At 34.8% G+C, this 20,694-nt stretch overlaps 1 protein-coding gene across 7 annotated transcripts in view; it reads right to left on the bottom strand.

The window, feature by feature from the left end:
* Positions 1 to 20,694, bottom strand: part of LOC103671314 (WD repeat containing planar cell polarity effector) — a 416,159-nt gene that overhangs the window by 169,542 nt on the left and 225,923 nt on the right. For 6 of the 7 annotated variants that reach the window (XM_040623423.1, XM_040623422.1, XM_008699919.2 and 3 more), the window contains exon 13: positions 17,531 to 17,594. In XM_040623423.1, the coding sequence (XP_040479357.1) occupies positions 17,531 to 17,594 (64 nt within the window). Of the gene's footprint in view, positions 1 to 13,822; positions 13,917 to 17,530; positions 17,595 to 20,694 lie in introns of those variants that run through there. The other variant, XM_040623426.1, reaches the window with a different exon arrangement.

Genomic DNA, 20,694 nt, shown 5'->3' with positions numbered 1-20,694 from the left:
TGGAAGAACCAATACTGTTAAGATGTCCATACTACCCAAAGCAATCTCCAGATTTAACACAATACCTATTAAAATACTAACAATCATAGAATGTTAACTCTTCATAGAACTAGGACAAATAATCCTAAAATTTGGATTTGTATGGAACCAAAAAAGATCCTGAGTAGCCAACGCAATTTTGAGAAGGAAGAACAAAACTGGAGGTACGAATCCCAGATTTCAAGATCTACTGTAAAGTTGTATTAATCAAAATAGTATAATACTAGCGCAAAAAAAGACACATAGATCCATTGAACGGAACAGAGAGCCTAGAATTAAACTTACATTTTTATGGTCAATTAGTCTACGACTAAGAAGATAAGAATACACAATGGGGGAAAGTCAGTCTCTTCAACAATGGTGCTGGGAGAACTGGAAAGCTATATGCAAAAGAATGAAAATGAACCACTTTGTAACACGATACACAAAAATAAACTCAAAGTGGAGTAAAGACCTAAATATGAGACCTGAAACCATAAAAATCTTAGAAGTGAACAGAGGCAGTAATTTCTTTGGCATCAGCCATAGAAACATTTTTCTAGATATTTATCCTCAGGGAAGGGAAACAAAAGCAAAATTAAAAAACTGGGACTACACCAAAATGAAAGCTTCTGCACAGTGAAGGAACCCATCAACAAGATGAAAGGGCAACCCTAGTGAATGAGGGAAAATATTTGCAAATGATATATCTGATAAGGGGTTAATATTCAAAATACATAAAGAACTTATACAATGCCAAAAAACCCCCAAATAATCCAATTAAAAATAGGCAGAAGCCCTAAATAGACATTTTCCCAAAGATAACACACAGATGGGTCAACAGACACATGAAAAGATGCTCAACATCTCTCATCCTCAGGGAAATACAAATCAAGACTACAATGAAATGTCACCTTATACCTGTCAGAATAGTAGAATCAAAAACATAAGAAATAACAAGTGTTTGTGAGGATGTGGAGGAAAAGGAACCCTGTGCACTGTTGGTAAGAGTGCAAATTGGTGCAGCCACAATGGAAAACAGTATGGAGGCTCCTCAAAAAATTGAAGAAGAATTACCATATGAATCTGTAATTCTACTACCAGGTATTTACCCAAAGAAAATGAGAACACTAATTCAAAAAGATATATGCACCCCAATATTTACTGGATTATTTATAACAGCCAAGATATGGGAGCAACCCAAGTGTGAATCCATAGATAAATGGATAAAGAAGATGTGTTTTATATATGTATGATATATAAAATAATATGTATATATAATAAATGTAATATATATTACACATATATATTATATACATAAATGGAGTCTTAGTCATAAAAAATGAAATCTTACCATTTGCGACAACATGGATATAGCTAGAGAGTATAATGCTAAGTAAAATAAGTCAGACAGAGAAAGACAAAGACTATATGATCTAAGAAAAAACAAATGAACAAACATAGGGCAAAAACAGACAAAAAAGCAAACTCTTAACTACAGAAAACAAACTGGTGGTTGCTGGGGAGGGGGAAGAGAGGGTGAAATAGATAAAGGGGATTAAGAGTGCCCTAATCATGATGAATGCAGAGTAATGCACAGAATCATTGAATTATTATATTGTACACCTGAAACTAATATAAAACTGTATGTTAATTATACTTCAATTTAAAGAAACAGTCTACTGTCAAATTTTGAATAACATGTTATATTTTAGCAGGGCAATCTTTTTGTGGTTTGTTTTTACCTTTATTGCATGGAAGTCACTGAATATGGTCTCTATGATACCAATTGTTTCAGTTTATTGAGATATCCTTGGTGGCTTTGATATCATCATTTGTGATTTTGTCATTGTGTTAATAATGTGTATTGTTTATTAAATATATCTTCATTAGCTCAAGCTTTCTGATTGTCATTCAAACCCTCAAGATCATCACTGTTTATTTCCTTCTTAGTATACAGTTTTCTGGGAAATATGTGTTAAAACCCTGCATTTTATGGATTTTTCAATTTTTCCTTGAAGCTTTTTCCTTAAAAACCAAATACATTTTGGAGCTCTGTAGTTAAATGAATAGTGCTATGTCTACTTGATGGATTCTACTGTCAACTATATAATTATGAAGGATCTCTTTGTATTAGTTGTCTATTGCTGCATAACAAACTACCCCAAAATTGGCAGCTTAAAACAATAAACAGTGATTATCTCACAATTTCTCAAGGTCAGGAATATAGGACAATTTAACTGGGTGATTCTGACTCAGGGTCTGTCATGAGGTTGCAGTAAAGATGCTGACCAGAGCTGCAGTCATCTTAACGTTTGGGGATGAAGGACCTACTTCTAAGTGGCTCATTCACATGATTTTGGCTGGAGGCTTTCACAAGATACACTGGTACACCACTGCACAGACCTCTCAGTAAGGCTGCTTAAATGTCCTAATGATATGGCAACTAGCTTCCCGGAGAGCAAGTGTTCAAAGACAAAGGGATCGAAAAGGAAGCCACAACACATTATATTACCTAGTTTGAGAAGTTAAAACTGAAGTGAGTTACTAAGTCCAGCTCACATTCAAGGGGATGAGAGGATAAGGCACCAACTTTTGAAAAAAGAAAAATCAAATCAAATATCAAATATCAGGACCTGTTTTTAAGGTACCTCACTTTTCCTTCTCTAATCTTATTGTGTACATATATTTTGTCTGATACTTGGTTTTGGCTGCATTTATTTGTGTATCTTTTTCCATTTGAACTTTCCCATGTAATTTTGAGTTTGGAGGGTTTTTTATATGCAACATATATTAGGAATTTAAAAAATTGAATCTTATGGTCTCTGATTTTCAATAGGTGAACTTAATTCATTCACATTATAATTACTGACTAGACATTCTTGACAGCTTATCTTGTATTTTCTACTTACTATACCATTAGTTATTTCCTTTTGATTATTTCCTATTTGCTTTTTAATAATTTATTAAGCTTTCTTTCTTGTATTTTTCCTATTTACTGGTTCCAAGGTTATGCTGTTTGTGTTAGTCTGATAGTGCTGCCATAACAAAAATACCATGGGCTGGGTGCTTTCAACAAGAGAAATGTATCTTCACACAATTCTGGAGGCTGAAAGTCCAAGATCAAGCTGTTGACAGGTTTGCTTTCTCCTGAGGCCTCTCTCATCGGCTTGCAGGTAGCCACCTTCTTTCTGTAAACTCTCATGGCCTTTCCTCTGTGCACACGCATCCCTGGTGACTCTTCTTTTTATAAAGACACCCTCATATTGCATTAGGGATCCACTTTATCAGCCTATCTCTAAGTACAGTCACGCTGAGGGTTAGAGTTTCAACATATGGATTTGGTAGGGCATGGGGACACAATTTAGTCCATAACACCATCTATTCCTATTTTTCTTGGGTATAGTCCTAAATTCTTAACATACTCATATCAACTTACTTTTCTAACAAGACCTGGGGTAATTAGTATTTATTTCTTTTGACTTTTCTCCTCTTATGCACCCTACTGCACCCTGATTATTCACCCTTGCTTGCTGAGGCACATTTTTCCAATTCTTAGTATCTCCTTCCATAGGGCATGGAGAACTTCTGGTGCTTTTTCCAAATTTGGGAGCAGTATTCTCTTGACATTCAGGGTTCTGCTTTCTTTTTCACTCTCATTTTGTCTGTTTTACAGCTTTCAGTGGATTCCTCACAGCTTCTGGTCCATCATGCATTCTTGTTTTGAATTCCAGTTATAAATTTTAAACACACACACACACACACACACAAACGTTCCATCATTTCTAGAGATTTGGCATAGGAGGGAGAGGTTGATGTATGCACTCAATCCACTGTCTTAAAACAGAAGAGGTACATTTCATTTAGAAGTTAATTCTTTACAGCGAAGACTTCTGACTGGAAAAACTGAAATTGGAAGTCCAAATGGATAAGTCTGAGTCAACAGAAGCCAGAAACGTCTATAGTTATGATATTTAAAATTACAATTATATTGTATGTAATAAATGGTAATTCTTGTTTCAGAAGTTAGCAGGTATAAAACTCCTCTATATAAAAACAGTGCCAAAGAAGCAATTTTATGTCAACTTGATCACCAAGCAAGTGCCTAGGAGTGGCAGATGTAAGCCACACTACAGAAATCATGCCAATGAAAGACAAACTACCCAGTAGTGTCATGCCAAGGGAAGGCACAGATGGCTGGAGAGCAGCAGCTATAGGTCTTTTTATAGCATTATCAAATGGCACACACTTGACATTCCAACTGGTCCTGTGCCAATGGCCAAGGTAATTAGGGATGCCAACATGAGAATGTTCAGAAGGCATACTCATCTTCATGCCATCCAACATGGGGCCAGAGAAGCAATCTTGGGTGGCAAATGAGTAGTTTTATGCCACAGTAATAATTAGGTTGGAGAGGTTACCTGAATTTTCAAAAGCAGAATAAGATCCCAAAGACACAAAATTAAAAGCAGTGTTTCTATGACCAAGAGAAACAGACTCTCAAACCACACAGCTTCTACCTGGAAAAACATGGACAATAAAGAGTCTAGAGCCATGACAACAGTGAAAAAAATTTTTCTTTAAAAAATTTTAAGCAATTTCAGAGTTACAGAGAAGTTTCAAATATAGGACACAGATTTTTTTCCTTCTGAATTATTTGAGAGGAAGTTGCCAACACACTCCTGAATACTTTAGTGTTTATTTCCTACTAATTAGGACATTCTATGTAACCACAATCAAATCATCAAAATCATAAGGTTAACACTGGTAACATTCCAACTTACATCACTGAAATTGCAACAATTGTCCCAGTAATGTTCTTCATATCACAAAGATCAATTTCTTGACGGATTTAGTTGTTATGTCTCTTTAGACTCCTTTAATATACATTAGTTCTTTAGTCTTCCTTTCATTCACATGAACTTGGCATTTTTTGGGATAGTATAGGTTAGTTTTTATAATGTCTCTCAATTTGGGTTCAACTGATGTTTCCTCAGGATTAGACGCCAGTTATGCCCCTTTTTGCAGGAATATTACAGAAGTGCTGTTGTGTTCTTACTGTAGTATATAAGGTAGCAAATTATTTTGATCACTTAATTAACATGGTGTCTACCAGCCTTTTCCACTGTAAAGTTACTCTTTTTCCCTTTGTAAATAACACATACTTTGTGGGAAATATTTTGAGACAATGTAAACACCCTGTATCTCAGGAAACTTTTATAGTTCTAGCATCCATTAATTATTCTTGGTTCACTCCATTATGACTATAATACCTGCCAAATTGTGATTTTTCTCATTCATTCCTTTGACATTTATTAGTTGGGTGTATGTATGTATGTATGTATGTACTTGTATCAATATGGACCTAAAGGCAATTTATTTTATATAGCTAATTATAATCATTCTACATATTTTGATAAAAATTCAATTCAAAATATTTCCCAAATTCTCTTACGATTTCTTCTTTGACCCATGAGACTTTTATTTTTATTTTTATTTTATTTTATTTTTTTTAAAGATTTTATTTATTTATTCGACAGAGATAGAGACAGCCAGCGAGAGAGGGAACACAAGCAGGGGGAGTGGGAGAGGAAGAAGCAGGCTCATAGCGGAGGAGCCTGATGTGGGGCTCAATCCCAGAACGCCGGGATCACGCCCTGAGCCGAAGGCAGACGCTTAACCGCTGTGCCACCCAGGCGCCCCTGACCCATGAGACTTTTAGAGGAATACTGCTTAATATGCAAATAGTTGGGAACTTTGTTGATAATTTGAATGTTACTGAATTGTAATTTAATTCCTTTGGTGTCATAGTTCACTCTTCCAAAGTGTATTGTGCTTTATTTTATGGACCAGCATATAATCTATGTTTATTGAATATTTCACGTGCATTTGAAAATAATGTACATTCTTTTTTTTAAAATTTGTCAGAGATATATACATAGAGAGAGAGAGCACAAGCAGGGAAAGCAGCAGGCAGAGGGAGAAACAGGTTCCCTGCTGAGTGAGGAGCCCAATGAGGGACTTGATCCCAGGACCTTGGTATTATGACCTGAGCTGAAGGCAGATGCTTAACGGACTGACCCACCCAGGCGTCCCAAGAATGGGCATTCTAAAGTTGTTGAATATAGGTTCAAAAAACATCAGGTCAAGTTGGTGTGGATAGGTTCATATATTCTATATCCTTATGGATTTTTGTACTACTTAGTCTGTGAATTACAACATTTGTCTATTTCTCTTTTTTTTTTTTGGTTGTCATCTTTTGCTTCATATATTTGAAACTCAGTTATTTTGAATATAAACATTTAGAATTATGTCTTTCTGCTGAACTTTTATCATCATGAGTATCTCTATGTCTTTTAATACTTACTTTGTTCTGAAATCTACTTTGGTACTTAGGCTTTGTGTGTGGTATCTTTCTAAATTTGTGTCATAATAACTAAAGTGTTTCTCTTACAGAGGGAATATAAGTAGGTCTTGCTTTATCCAGTCTGACAATCTCAGACTTAAAAAAAACTCAATCTACATCTTAACTGGAGTGTCCAGTTAATCTCAATTTAATATAATTAAAAATGTTTAGATTTAAGTATACCATCTTGCTACTTGTTTTCTATTTCCCTTCCTGTCCTACACTCTTTAGGGTTGAGTATTTTAAACGTCTTTTTAAATTTTCCTCTACTGACTTTTTTTTAAAGCTGCATATCTATTTAAATTTTTGAGAAAATCCGCTAGGTACTACAATACACAGTGTTAACTTATCACAGTCTGCTTAGAATTAATATTGTACCACTTTTGGTAAAAGGTATGAACCTTACAATGGTATGATTCCATTTTACCACCCCCCATGATGTTATGATGTTACTGTCCTTCATTTCACATCTACATGTTATAAATACCACAATACATTATTTTGCTTTGGACAATTATCTTTTAAAGAAATTTTTACATGAGGAAAAATTACTTTTACTACTAATCCATTTACCATTGCCAGAGCTATTCATTCTTTTCTGTACACCATGTTTCCATTTGGTATATTATTTGTTCTGCTTGAAGAATTTCCTTTAATTTTTCTTGTAGGGCAGGTCTCCTGAGTTGTTGCTATCTCAGCTTCTATTTATTCAAAAGTGTCTATTTCACTATTTTAAGATAATTTTCACTGGATATAAAGTTTTGTATTGTGAATTATTTTTTCAGTACATTAAAGATGTGTTACATTATCTTTTGGCATCATTTTTCAGCCATAATTCATATTAACTGGTCCTTCTATGTCCTTTTTATTTTTTGGGTATTTTTTAGATTTTTCTATCATTGTTTTCAGTAGTTTGGATAAGCTGTGCCAAGATGTGGTGTGTCTGAGCACTGCTTTGTCTATTTGGAATTCACTCAGTTTCTTGGAACTGTAGACTGTTTTCCACCAATAACATGTATTTTAGACCACCTGATTTTAGTTTCACAAATTACTGAGCCTTTATTAATTTTTCTAATATTTTTCCTTCCTTTTATTAAGGAAGGAAATTTTATTAAGGAAGGAAATTTATTAAGATTGGATTATTTCTACTGATCTGTCTTGATGTCTTTCTATAGATCCTTTATTATACTGTACAATCTTTTGCTAAACCTATCCATGGAATTTTTCATTTCAGATTTTACATTTTTCAGTTCAAGAATTTCTTTTGCCCCTTTTAATAATAGTTTTCTTGCCTCTGCTAAGAATCCCTATATATTCAATCATTATGTTCATCTTTTCCTTTAAAATATTTGAACTTATTTATAACAGTTGCTTCAGTTTTTTTCCTCTCCTTTCAATATATGGGTCCTCTCAGAATATGTTACCATTAGCTCCTTTTTCTCTTCATTATACATCACATTTTCCTGCTTCTCACACATCTAATAATGTATTACTGTGTGCTGTACATAGGGAACATCACATTATAAGGAGTTTGGGTAATATAGTCTTTCTTTTAAAGGATGTTGATTTTTGTACTAGCAGGGCATTAAATTAGTGGTAGATTCTTTTGAACCTGTCCAGTTAGGTTTTGTGATTTTCTTATATAATGTATTATTTATTTCAGGGGTACAGGTTTGTGATTCATCATTCTTACACAATACTTAGTGCTCACCATAACACATACCCTCTCCAGTGTCCATCACCCAGCCACCCCATCCCTCTCAGCTCCCTCCACTCCAGCATCCCTTAGTTTGTTTCCTGAGATTAAGAGTCTCCTATGGTTTGTCTCCCTCTCTGGTTTCTTCTTGTTTCATTTTTTCCTCTTTTTTCCTATGATCCTCTACCTTGTTTCTCAAATTCCACACATCAGTGAGATCATATGATAATTGTCTTTCTCTGATTGACTTATTTCACTTAGCATAATACACTCTAGTTTCATCCATGCTGTTGCAAATGGCAAGATTTCATTTTTTGATGGCTGTATAATATTCCATTGTGTATATATATACAACATCTTCTTTATCCATTCATCTGTTGATGGACATCTGGGCTCTTTCCATAGTTTGGCTACTGTGGACATTGCTGCTATAAACATTGGGGTGCAGGTGCCTCTTCGGATTACTACATTTGTATCTTTGGGGAAATACCGAGTACTGCAATTGCTGGGTTTTAGGGTAGCTCTATTTTCAACTTTTTAAGGAACCTCCATACTGTTTTTCAGAGTGGCTGCACAAGCTTGCATTCCCACCAACAGTGTAGGAAGATTCCCCTTTCTCCGCATCTTTGCCAACATCTCTTTCAGTTTTGTACATAGTCCTGGAATATGGCCTTTACCTTCAAACATGGCATTTCTGTGGTTTCATATAAATGCCCAGAGAGGTTGCTTCACTTTGACTGATTCAGAATTCCACCATCTCTCAGCATTATGCAGCCTACTTACTTATTTATTTATTTATTTATTTATTTAAGCTTTTATTTATTTTAGTCAGAGTGAGAGAGAACAAAAGCAGGGACAGGGGCAGAGGGAGAAACAGGCTCCCCACTAAGCAAGGAGCCCAACCTGAGCCAAAGGCAGATGCTTAACTGACTGAGCCACCCAGGCGTCCCAGCAGCCTCTCCATTTAGCTCTCAGTCTCACAGAAATGACTCTTTGGTAAGCCTTGTATAATTGTGGCTTAGCCTTCCATCAAGGACCCACAGAGCCACCTTGTGGACTTCTGGGTCCACTCTTCACAGATATTTTCCCATTCTGGTATCTTGCCCCACAAATTCTAGATCACTCATCATCTCTGAATTGTGAACTCTTATCTTTGGCTCTCCAGTTGAGTGATATTACTGGTCTCTGCTCTGGAAATTATATAGAGAGCCATCTGTGTATTCCTTACGTTTTAAGAAGCAAAGTCCTGCAAGGCTTATTATCCAATGTCTAAATTTAGTTGTCTTATATTTTGTTCAATTTTACAGTAGTTTACAGTGGGAGGACAAGTAGGAAAACCGATTTGTTATTAGCTGAAAGTGGAAAATCCTCTTTCATTACTAGTAATATTTTAAAATAGTTGAGCCAATATTGATTATATAATTATTCCTTTTTGCTTGGGTTTTGGTAGGAAACAATCTTGAACTATAGGAATCAATAAGAAACTAATTTTTTTTAATGACAGGAAATTGGGGACAGACACTTTAAAAAGTGTTATACCTATCCAGTTCACATGACACTCTAAGATACAACTCTTCTTTGTGTCTCCCAAGATGCAGATGGGTTCTCAAAGACCAGACTCATAGTCCTGAAAGATCTATCAACATCATGTTTGGCATATACCACATCTATTTCTAAGAAAACTATCACTAAACATGTGAAAGTATTCTTCCCTGGAGCCATGAATGAGATACAGGGAAATGGGCATTGGTGTTATTTTCTGTGGTCCTTTCTATATTCACTGTACACTTCCTTTTACTGTAGATTAATGGCTCTTAATTTGGATGAATGATATTCTAAATAAACCAGGGTTCTGTAAATCACTTAAGCTAGATCAGATGTCATTCTGCAACAAACATTCTTAGAGATAACTTTTGAATCGTGGTAAAGAATAAAAGGAAAAGAATAGTTTTTTGAACTTAGTTATGGGGAGTCATCAAGTCATAAATCACTGAGCTTTGGGAAACTTCCAAATTTTTAGTTTATATAAGTAATTCAGTATAAATGGAAATAGTGTGAACTTTAGAATCAAACACACCTGAGTTTGAGTCACAATTCTTAGTTTTCCTTATAATCAGCTTTATCAACTATAAATAGGTATAATAATTCTATTGGTTAGGATTATTATGAAAATTAAATAAGATAATTTATAAAATGGCATAATATATATGTTATATTAACATAATATGTTATACCATTATATAAGGCATTATCTGGTATAATACCTTTGCAGATGATCAAGAAAAGTTAACTGCTTTAATTTTGTGAGATGTAATGATTTTGTTGCTGATAATGGTAAAGCACTTGGCATGCCCACAAGAAAGACAGACTATAAATTTAAGCAGGCATACACACAAATATCTTCTACTATTATCAAAAGGAAAGATCTGCATTATCAACCTTATAACATTAATACAATTCTTCAACTTGAAGGGCTGAAAATTATTTTTTTTTACTTTTTTGAAAATAAGTTAAAGTTTAAAAAACGTAAGTTTTTCTTTTCTTTTGTGCTTTTACTATAATTGAACAATAAACCCTAGTACATACAACATCTTGTAAAATTTCATTTGTTCCATTTTGGAAATAAAATTGATGACATGTAGGAGAGAAGGAAGGGAAGAATGAGGGGGGGTAAACAGAAGGGGGAATGAACCATGAAAGACTATGGACTCTGGAAACAAACTGAGGGCTTCAGAGGGGAGGGGGGTAGGGGACTGGGATAGGGCGGTGATGGGTATGAAGGAGGGCACATATTGCATGGTGTACTGGGTGTTATACGCAAATAATGAATCATGGAACACTACATCAAAAACTAAGGATATACTGTATGGTGACTAATATAATAAAAATTATTATTAAAAAATAAAATAAAATTTATGACATGTCATGCTTTCAAGAAGAATTTGTGACATTTAAGGCTCTTAGTGATTAATAGTTCAAACATAATAGCACACTGCAGGGGGTTATCCAGAGTTGGAAAGGAGCTAGTGCCAATTTTAACACTTCACTCACCTCCTAAAAATATTCTGCAGAACTTCTGATTGCAGTTATCCAGATAAGGATATATCAGACCAATACTCTTGCTGAGAGCAACTAGAACAGCTGGATAAAATAATTTTTAAAATTCTGTTTGAAGATACTGGAGAACTACCAAGATAGTATTTGAAGGACCAAGATTCTAGATAGAAGCAAAGCCCAGAGAGGTAAGCCTGACATTTGGTGCTGCTTTTGCTTTTTAAAGCATTTGCCAATGTGTAATTGGCGGCCAAGAGGGTGAGAAACTTAACAGAAAGTAGTGTTTGAGAGGTTGAGAAACTGCACAGAGCTTTAGGTAGTCATTGGGCTAAGGCTACAAAGTTAAACTTCAGGGTCTGCTAAAGGACAGGACTTCCAACTAGATTTCTGAAGGGCTACACTCTTAAGTATAAAGTAGAAATAAACCAGCTCTTAGACTGAAACTCATCTTCAAATAAACTCAATCCCAGAACAGATTAAGTTATCATTTAACCCCTACCCTAACTACTTGCCAGAAGCAAAACTAAATTCTTTCTGGAGGAAAACAACATCATACACAGCCTCAAATTATCACTACATTTTTAAAATTCTATATCCAACATTCACTAAAAAAAAGAACTAAAAGATGAGACCAAATGACCCCAAAACAAGAACAAAAAGATCCACCAAAAGGACAGTAGTCAAGAGAAAAAATTAGAAGAAAAATGTAACTAATAAGCAAATAGGAGGGGAAAATGGAATATAGTTAACATAATAAAGGGCAACTTTATTATGGTTAGATAATAGGACATGGAATAGGTGGGACAAACAAAAAGGGTAACAAACACAATTGTATTATTCATAATATAATTCAAACAAATAATCTAATTAAAAGACAAAGTTGTGACAGTTGATTATAAATATACAATTGTATGTTGCTTACAAGAGATACAAATTAAATATAAGGAGACATGGATACATGATATATGAAGCAAATACAAACCAAAATAAAAGTGGTGTAGGTATACTATGAGATGAAGTAGGTTTTAAGGCAAGAAGCATTATTAGAAAATAGAAGAATGTTTCATAATGATGAGCCTTTGCTCAATATACCAAGAAAATATAACAGTTCTAAACTGGCATGCACCTAATTACACAGTGTTAAAACAAGTAAAACAAAAAAGAGACGTCCACAATTATAGTGGAAAATTTTAAAACACCGGTCTCAGGGAGGATATAGAAGAACTGAAAAACATGACTAACAAACTTGATTTTATATAGAACACTGCATTCAACAACTGTAAACTGCAGACTGTACATTTTCATTAATGCACATGGAAATCTTACCATTAACCATATAATGAGCCATAAGGGAACTTCAGCAAATTTCAAAGGGTTGATGGTAACAGAATAGGTTAAGGGGTGTGTGTGTATCTGTGTGTCTCCCTAGAAAATGTTTTATTGTTTGAAATTAGGAAATATACTTTTAAGAAACCTAAAGCAAAGAAGAATTCCCAACAGAAATGTTAGAAATATCTTGAGCTGAATGATAATGAAAAATAGACACATAAAATTGTCAGAATGCAATCAAAGCCATGCTTAAATGGAAATTATACCCTTGAATGCATACATTAGGAAACAGAAGCTGAAAAATCCATGTAAGCATCTATCACAAGTTAGAATAAGAACAACACATTTAAACAAACTTGGAAGACTTACACTATTGGATATAAATATTTATAAAGTAATTTAGGCAGTTTGGTATTGGAGCAAGGACAGAGTCTAGTAGTAGACCTACACATATATATGGGCACTTGATTGGTTTATTTTTATTGAGTTACAGTTGACATACAGTATTATATTATTTGCAGGTGTACAACATAGTGGTTCAATGAATCTATACATTATGCAGTGCTTACCATGATAAGTGTAGTTACAATTTGTCAACACACAAAGTTATTACAATATTACTGACTAAATTCCCTATGCTGTACATTTCATCTCCCTAACTTATATGTACAGGGCTGTAGCTCTTAATCCCCTTCACCTACTTTGCCCATCCCCCTACACCCATCTACTTTGATGACCACCATTTTGTTCTCTTTATATATGAGCCTGTTTCTGTTTCTTGTGGTGTTTGTTCGTTCATTTGTTTTTATTTTTAGCTTCCACATATAAGTGAAATCATACTGTATTTGTCTTCTTCTGCCTGACTTATTTCACTTAACATAATACCCTCTAGGTCTATCCATGTTGTCACAAATGACAAGATTTCATTCTTTTTTATGGCTAATATTCCATTGTGTATGTGTTTGTCTTCTTTATCCACATCTTCTTTATCCATTCATCTATGGATGAACACTTGGGTTGCTTCCATATCTTCTTTGGGTAAATATCCAGTAGCAGAATTATTGGATCATATGTTTCTTCTATTTTTAATTTTTTAAGGAACCTCCATACCGTTTTCCATAGTGGCTGCACTATTTTACATTCGCACCAACATATTCCACATCCTCGCCACCATTTGTTATTTCTTTTTCTTTTTAAGATTTTATTTTTAAGTAATTTCTATACCCAACATGGGGCTCAAACTCACAACTCCAAGATCAAGAGTCGCACACTTCACAAACTGAGTCAGCCAGGTGTCCCCACTTGTTATTTCTTGTCATTTTGATACTAGCCATTCTGACTGGTGTGAGGTGATATCTCATTATGATTTTGATGTGCATTTCTATGGGAACCTCATTTATAGCAAAGGTGACCCTGTAAAGCAGCAAGCAAAGGACAATTTTGTTAATAAATGGTCACAAGTCAACTGGATATACATATGATAGAAATCAATTTTGAGCTATGCCCGCTTAAGAATCAACAGAGGTGGATGGTATGTTTAAATGTTAACATTAAAATAACACAAATTCTGGAAGATAAAAAGAAGTTTTGGGGCACCTGGCTGGCTTAGTCTGTAGAGCATGCAACTCTTGATCTGGGGGTGTGTGACTTCCAGCCCCATGCTGGTTGTAGAGATTACTTAAAAATAAAACCATTAAAAATTTTTTTTTATTTCAAGACCGTGGGGTAGTAAAAGATTTTTTAAAACAGGGCACAAAGAGCACTAACCAGCCCCTGACAACTACCATTTTACTATTTCTGTGAAATTAGGTTTTATTTATTTTTTAAGATTCCATATATAACTGATACCATACAGTATTTGACTTTCTCTATCTGGCGTATTTTCTTTACTGTAATGCCCTCCAGGTTCATCAATGATATAGCAAATGGCAAGATTTCCTTTGTCTGTTGATGGCCACTTAGGTTGTTTCCACATCTTAGCTATTGTGAGTAATGCTGCAGTAGACATGGGTAGATACTTCTTCAAGATACTGATTTTGTTTCCTTTGGGTATTTACCCAGAGGTGGGATTGTTGCATCATGTAGTAGTTTTATTTTTAATTTTTTGAGGAACGTCCATATTGTTTTCCATAGTGGCTACACCAATTTATACTCCCACCAACAGTGAACAAGGGTTCCCTTTTCTCCACATCTTTGTCAAACTTTATAATCTCTTTTTTGATAAAAGACATCCTAATAGGTATGAGGTGTTCTCAGATTGTGGTTTTGATTTGCATTTCCCAGATGATTAGTGATGTTGAGCACCTTTTCATGTACCTGTTGGCCATCTGCATGTCCTCTTTGGAAAAATGTCTTTTCAGGTCCTGTGCTCATTTTTTAATTGAATTATTTGATTTCTTTTGTTATTGATTTGTATTTACTCCTCATATTTTAGATATTAACTCCTTATCAGGTATATGATTTTCAAATATTTTCTCCCATTCATAGATTGCCTTTGCATTATTTTGACTATTTCATTTGCTGTACAGAAGCTTTTTCGTTTGACATAGTCCCATTTATTTTATTTTGTCTTTTTTTTTTTTTTTTTTTTTTAATGTGCGGCTTGAATCCATGACCATGAGATCGAGACCTGAGCCAAGATCAGGAGTAAGATACTCAACTGACTGAGCCACCCAGGCACTTATATTGTAGTTTTTGTGGCCTATGCTACAATATAAGCCACCCACTTATATTGTAGTTTTTGTGGCCTATGCTTTTGTTGTCTTATAAAAACAAAAACAACACACAAAAAAACCATCACTAAGACCAATGTCAAAGAGCTTTTTCTTGATGTTTTCTTCTAGAAGTTTTATGGTTTCAGGTCTTACATTTAAGTCTTCAATTCATTTAGTTAGTTTTAGTGAGTGGTGTAAGGTCCAGGTTCACTCTTTTGCAAGTGGATATCCAATTTTCCTACCACTACTTATTGAAAAGACTATCCTCTCCCCATTGTATGTTCTTGGTCGAAGATTAGTTGACCCTATACATGTGGATTCATTTCTGGGCCCTTTATTCTGTTCCATTGATTTATATGCCTGTTTTTATCCCAGTACCACCCATAAAATGGAATATAATGTAAACACTGAAGAAATGATACAGACTTAATGTTTACTGATATGGAAAACTATGTTATATTGTTGAATAAAAAAACTCAGGTTATAAACAAAAAGTACAATATACGCACACACATATTCACATAGAGAGGTATTTTAAAGGATGTTCATTTCTAGACTGGAAGATTTCAAGTGGATTTTACTTTTGTTCTTTATACTTTATGGTATTGCTTACTTTCTATTGTAGTATTATTTATTCTTACAATCAAAATATTTTATTTTCATCTAAGGTCTTGCTGAATCACCTTGATTTTGCTTACAAAATATCCTTTCCTTTACATTCATATAATTCAGGCCCTGTTTCAGGTCTTCATTATTTCTCACATAGCCATGTAATAACAATAGTTACTCTGTCTTAACAGTAATAACACATGATATCTGTATACTATTTACCAGTTTACAAAGTCTTTCAGTACATTGTCCCTAGATCCAAAAACAACCTTACAAATAAAGAAATATGAAGAAAATCTACCTTTACTTGGGTGAATTGAGGCAGAGGTAAAAAGATGGAGATAAAGTCAGTGGGATCCAAAAATCTAAAGAGCGTTATAATTTCTGAACCGTGATGTCAACATGCACAGATATTGGTCAAATAGTAAAACCTTCCCTCAACACACTAATACGCCTGTTCAATTTGACAGAACAAAATACAAAATACAGATGATAAATAACAGAAGATTCATACTTTTGAAGTAATTAGAAAGATTTTTTTCATAATCAGTGGAAGCATAATTTAAATGAACGATGCAAAGCTAGAATTTAAACAACAAATTCATTCCAAAGACAAGTGACCTAAAGCCATGAACCCATTTTAACATCTGAACCATCAAAGCTTAAACTACAAAAATGTCTTCATTGTGCAGAATATTCAGGTAAAAGAGCCTTCCAGAATTTTTTTGTTTTCAAGGAGCTTTTGCTTTATAGCTTCTTTGACAACAATGAGGTTTCTGTGGAGCAGAATATGCTAGGAAACCAGAAAAGGAATACCAACTTCATCTGATCTCACTGACATTGTGATAAAAGATAAGAAACTGATTATATGTATCTCATAACTGATGTATCAGCTATAAGAAACTGATACAGAGGGGCGCCCAGGTGGCACAGTCTTTGAGCATCTGCCTTCGGCTCAGGGCGTGATCCCAGCGTTATGGGATTGAGCCCCACATCGGGCTCCTCTGCTATGAGTCTGCTTCTTCCTCTCCCACTCCCCCTGCTTGTACCCCCTCTCGCTGGCTGTCTCTATCTCTGTCAAATAAATAAATAAAATCTTAAAAAAAAAAAAAGAAAGAAACTGATACAGAGCACAGGGATCTATAAGGAACTGGCCAATTTTACTGCTGTTAGCTAATAAATGGGAGGATTAAAGTGTAGGTGAATTTATAACCCCTTGGATCAACTTTGCACTGTGGTTACTTTAAAAATACAAGTAAGAACATTCATAATTTGTTACTTCACACTAAAACCTAAGGGATAAACTGAGCCCACTCAAAATCTATGGTACGTACTTTGCTCATGTCCTAGCTTCTGTAGCTGTACTTCAGAGGATGGATTAAAGAGACATTTAAGCTTATTAGATAGAAAGGTGTCATCCCCTCACATCAAGGTACATGAAGAGAAAAGTTCAAGAATTATAAATTCTTAGAAAACATAAAATATCCTTTGGGCCCTGGCAAGGAAAATGTCAACAAGTCAAAAGAGACTAGATGGCTATTGACCAGTTTCATGAAGGCAAAGCTGCAAGCCAAGATGGAATAATGCTTTCCCACCATGTGTCTAAAGCACAAATGACACTAATCCTTTTTAATGGTCACAAAAGCTGACAACTTACTCAGCCTTAGAACTGAAGGCACAAAATCATCTCTGGGAATGACTCACCATAAACAGGTCACGAGCACCAATGTCAACAGCTAACAGAAATGCCTTTTCAAATCTCTGGTACCTATAAAGAAGAAAAGAAATGTTATATGTTAGTTGTGAAAAAAAGCATAAAAGAAGAGAGCTGTTAGTTTAATGTATTTATGTGTTATTATTTTTTGTTCTTCTGATGGGAAAAATATTTTCAAACAGTAGGGAATTTGCCTGTTGGGATTTTCTGTATGTGAAATGTTACTGCACTTAGGAGGAGCTGAGGCAAAGAGCCTATAGAGGCCTTCAATGCAACTTTAACGATAAGCAGAACCCAGAGGACGTGCTGCTGAATATCAGCAAAAGCTGGCTTAGGAAATAGGTCTCTCATAATTCTTAACTTTATTGTGTTTTGTAAGAGAGAAGTATGAGGATATGGAGAATATAACAGGATAAAAGTAATTAACAAATCAAATAATTACACTTTTGAGTTTCTTAGGTAAAAGGTGAGAAGTCAAATGTATTATTACATAAGTCATGTTTGTGAGTTTTGGAAAAAATACATTCTAGAATGTTCTAAAATGACAATAATAAATGGTTCCTAAATATTTTGAAGTATTTTCTAAGTATTTTCTAAATATAACAAGTATTACTTGTTAACTTTTTTTTTCACAATCATACTCTTTTTCCCTGAAGTATAACTTTGATAATTCTTTATGGTGAAGTTTAAGTTTATGCTAAGATATATAAAAATTACAGTTTAAATTAATTACCCTTACAGAATGTTTAAGATCTTGAGAGCAAAGCATGTCACGATCATATACTTTTGCACAGAGGTTTAGAAGAAAAGGTCTTTTTTGGTCTAAATGCTGAGATTTACATAGATATAATTGTGAGTTTTTCTGACTCCAGAAACAAGCAGTTAAGTAACCAAGTGGTTCTCTGTTCTCTATTTCATATTGTGAAATATGATAGTATAAAATATAAAGATTTCAACTAAAACATATCAGAAATATGGAACATTAGTTATTACTAACAGATTACATACATTTTATTAATAAAATAGCTACAAGAAGTAAAGTCCAAATAAAAAATTAATGACTATTATCCATAATCTCCGCCTTTGCCCTTCTTACTAGCCTCTTCAGTATTTGCCTGAATCCTTTCCAACTACGGAAGATCAGATGGCAATTGTGTTTATTTTTGTTCCAGGAAGCTTACAGATTCATTATATACTCAGTGGAGGTAGGATGTAAAGAGAAAGAGGACAGGGGATTATAGCAAGTTGTACTACTTGTTCATACAGTCATTGCTATTTTGCATATGATCCCACTACACCAAAACTTTTCTGGCAGTAGTAATTGTCCATCTTCTAATGATCAAACGAATGATAAATTCTCCTCTTGTGTGCCCTTCTGGCCACATCCGATCCCATAAATTTCCCCCTTCTTGAAACCCTCTCTTTTCTTGCATTTGGAGATGCCATTCTTTTGTTTCCCAATTTCTGGCATTTCATCTTCTTAGTCTCCTTTCCTAGTTTGTTTTTCTCTGACTACTCCATGAAGGTGGTGTAGTATCATACTCTTTTATTTACACTCACTACTCTAGTCTCCCCACTAACCTTACCCACTCTCACAAATCTCTAGGATCCCTATCTTTCCTAAGCTCGAAACTCTTATTTCCAGGTACTTTGAATTTAAAATGTCTAACATGTTCATTGATACATCAAGTTGGCAATCATATATAGGATAAATTAAAATTGGAGAGAGTGATATTAAGAGGGGCAAGATAGGATGAATTCTTCTTTCCAGGTGAGAGGTAATGAAGGACACTATGATATAAAAAGAATAGGTATTGGCATCTGGCATGTTCAACCAGAAATACCAAAGGGAGCTCCCAACTAGACTGCCTATAAAACACATATTAAAGTACATCACAGAATTCTAAAAAAAGTAAGAAAATTTCTCCAAGGGTCCCATAGTCTCAATCAAAAAATAGCAACCAAATGAAATCCTTTCATTAAAACTAGAGCAAAGATCCCTGAACAGAGAGCAAATACTGGGATGTAGGGAGAGGCAGAACTACTCTAAGGGCCATTGCATTCAAGAGACCGAGCTCTGAACAAGTCTCAAGGTGAAGGTTCTAAGCCCAAGACTTCTGATTAAGCCAGGGGTTAAAATATTCCCAGGATATAGTGCGCCTATCTTTCACATAAAGAATAGGAAAAAAAAAAAAATCATGTCTGGATTAAAGCTTTTTTTTTTTTTTTTTAAGTAGTCTCTACAACCCCAAGTTCTACAGTCCCATGCTCCACCAAATGAGCCAGCCAGGCGCCCCTGGATTAAAGCATTTTTGATAGAAAGCCCCAGGATTACCATCAATTAGAATAAAACAAATATGAGTTCATGATTAAAATTACCAAATGCAGGGGCACCTGGATGTCTCAGTTGGTTAGGTGTAAGACTTTTGATTTCAGCCCAGGTCATGATCTCAGGTCATGAGATGGAGCCCTCTGTCAGACTCCCTGCAGGGAGCCTACTTGGGATTCTCTCTCTCTCCCTCTGCCCCTCCCCCTGCTTGTGTGCTCTCTCTAAAATAAGTAAATCTTAAAAACAAAACAAAACAAAACAACGAACCCAATGCAAAGAAAACAAGCTACTATGATGGAAAATAATTTCATGGGTTTTTTCTTATGGTATCTTATAGTTCATATATGCTTTCTTTACTCCTTTTTAAAAAGTTTTTTATTTAAATTCAATTTAATTAACATATACTGTATTATTAGTTTCAGAGGTAGAATTCAGTGATTCGTCAGTTCCATACAATACCCACTGCTCATTACTTCAAGTGCCCTCCTTAATGCCCATCACCCAGTTACTCTATCCTCCCACAGACCTCCCCTCCAGCAACCCTCAATTTGTTTCCTATAGTTAAGAGTCTCCTATGGTTTGCCTCCCTCTCTGTTTTCCTCTTTTTCCTTCCCCTCCCCTATGTTCATCTGTTTTGTTTCTTCAATTCCACATATGACTGAAATCATACAGTATTTGTCTTTCTCTGACTTATTTCACTTAGCATAATATCCTCTAGGTCCATCCACATCATTGTCAATGGCAAGATTTCATTCTTTTTGATAGCTGAGTAATATTCCAGTGTGTGTGTGTGTGTGTGTGTGTGTGTGTGTGTGTGTGTGTGTG

This window comes from Ursus maritimus, unplaced genomic scaffold (assembly GCF_017311325.1).
Source record: "Ursus maritimus isolate PB19 unplaced genomic scaffold, ASM1731132v1 scaffold_6, whole genome shotgun sequence".
In the NCBI taxonomy this organism is placed as follows: domain Eukaryota; kingdom Metazoa; phylum Chordata; class Mammalia; order Carnivora; family Ursidae; genus Ursus; species Ursus maritimus.
Note: the sequence above shows the minus strand (reverse complement) of the source record. Positions and strands in the feature narration are given on the sequence as shown.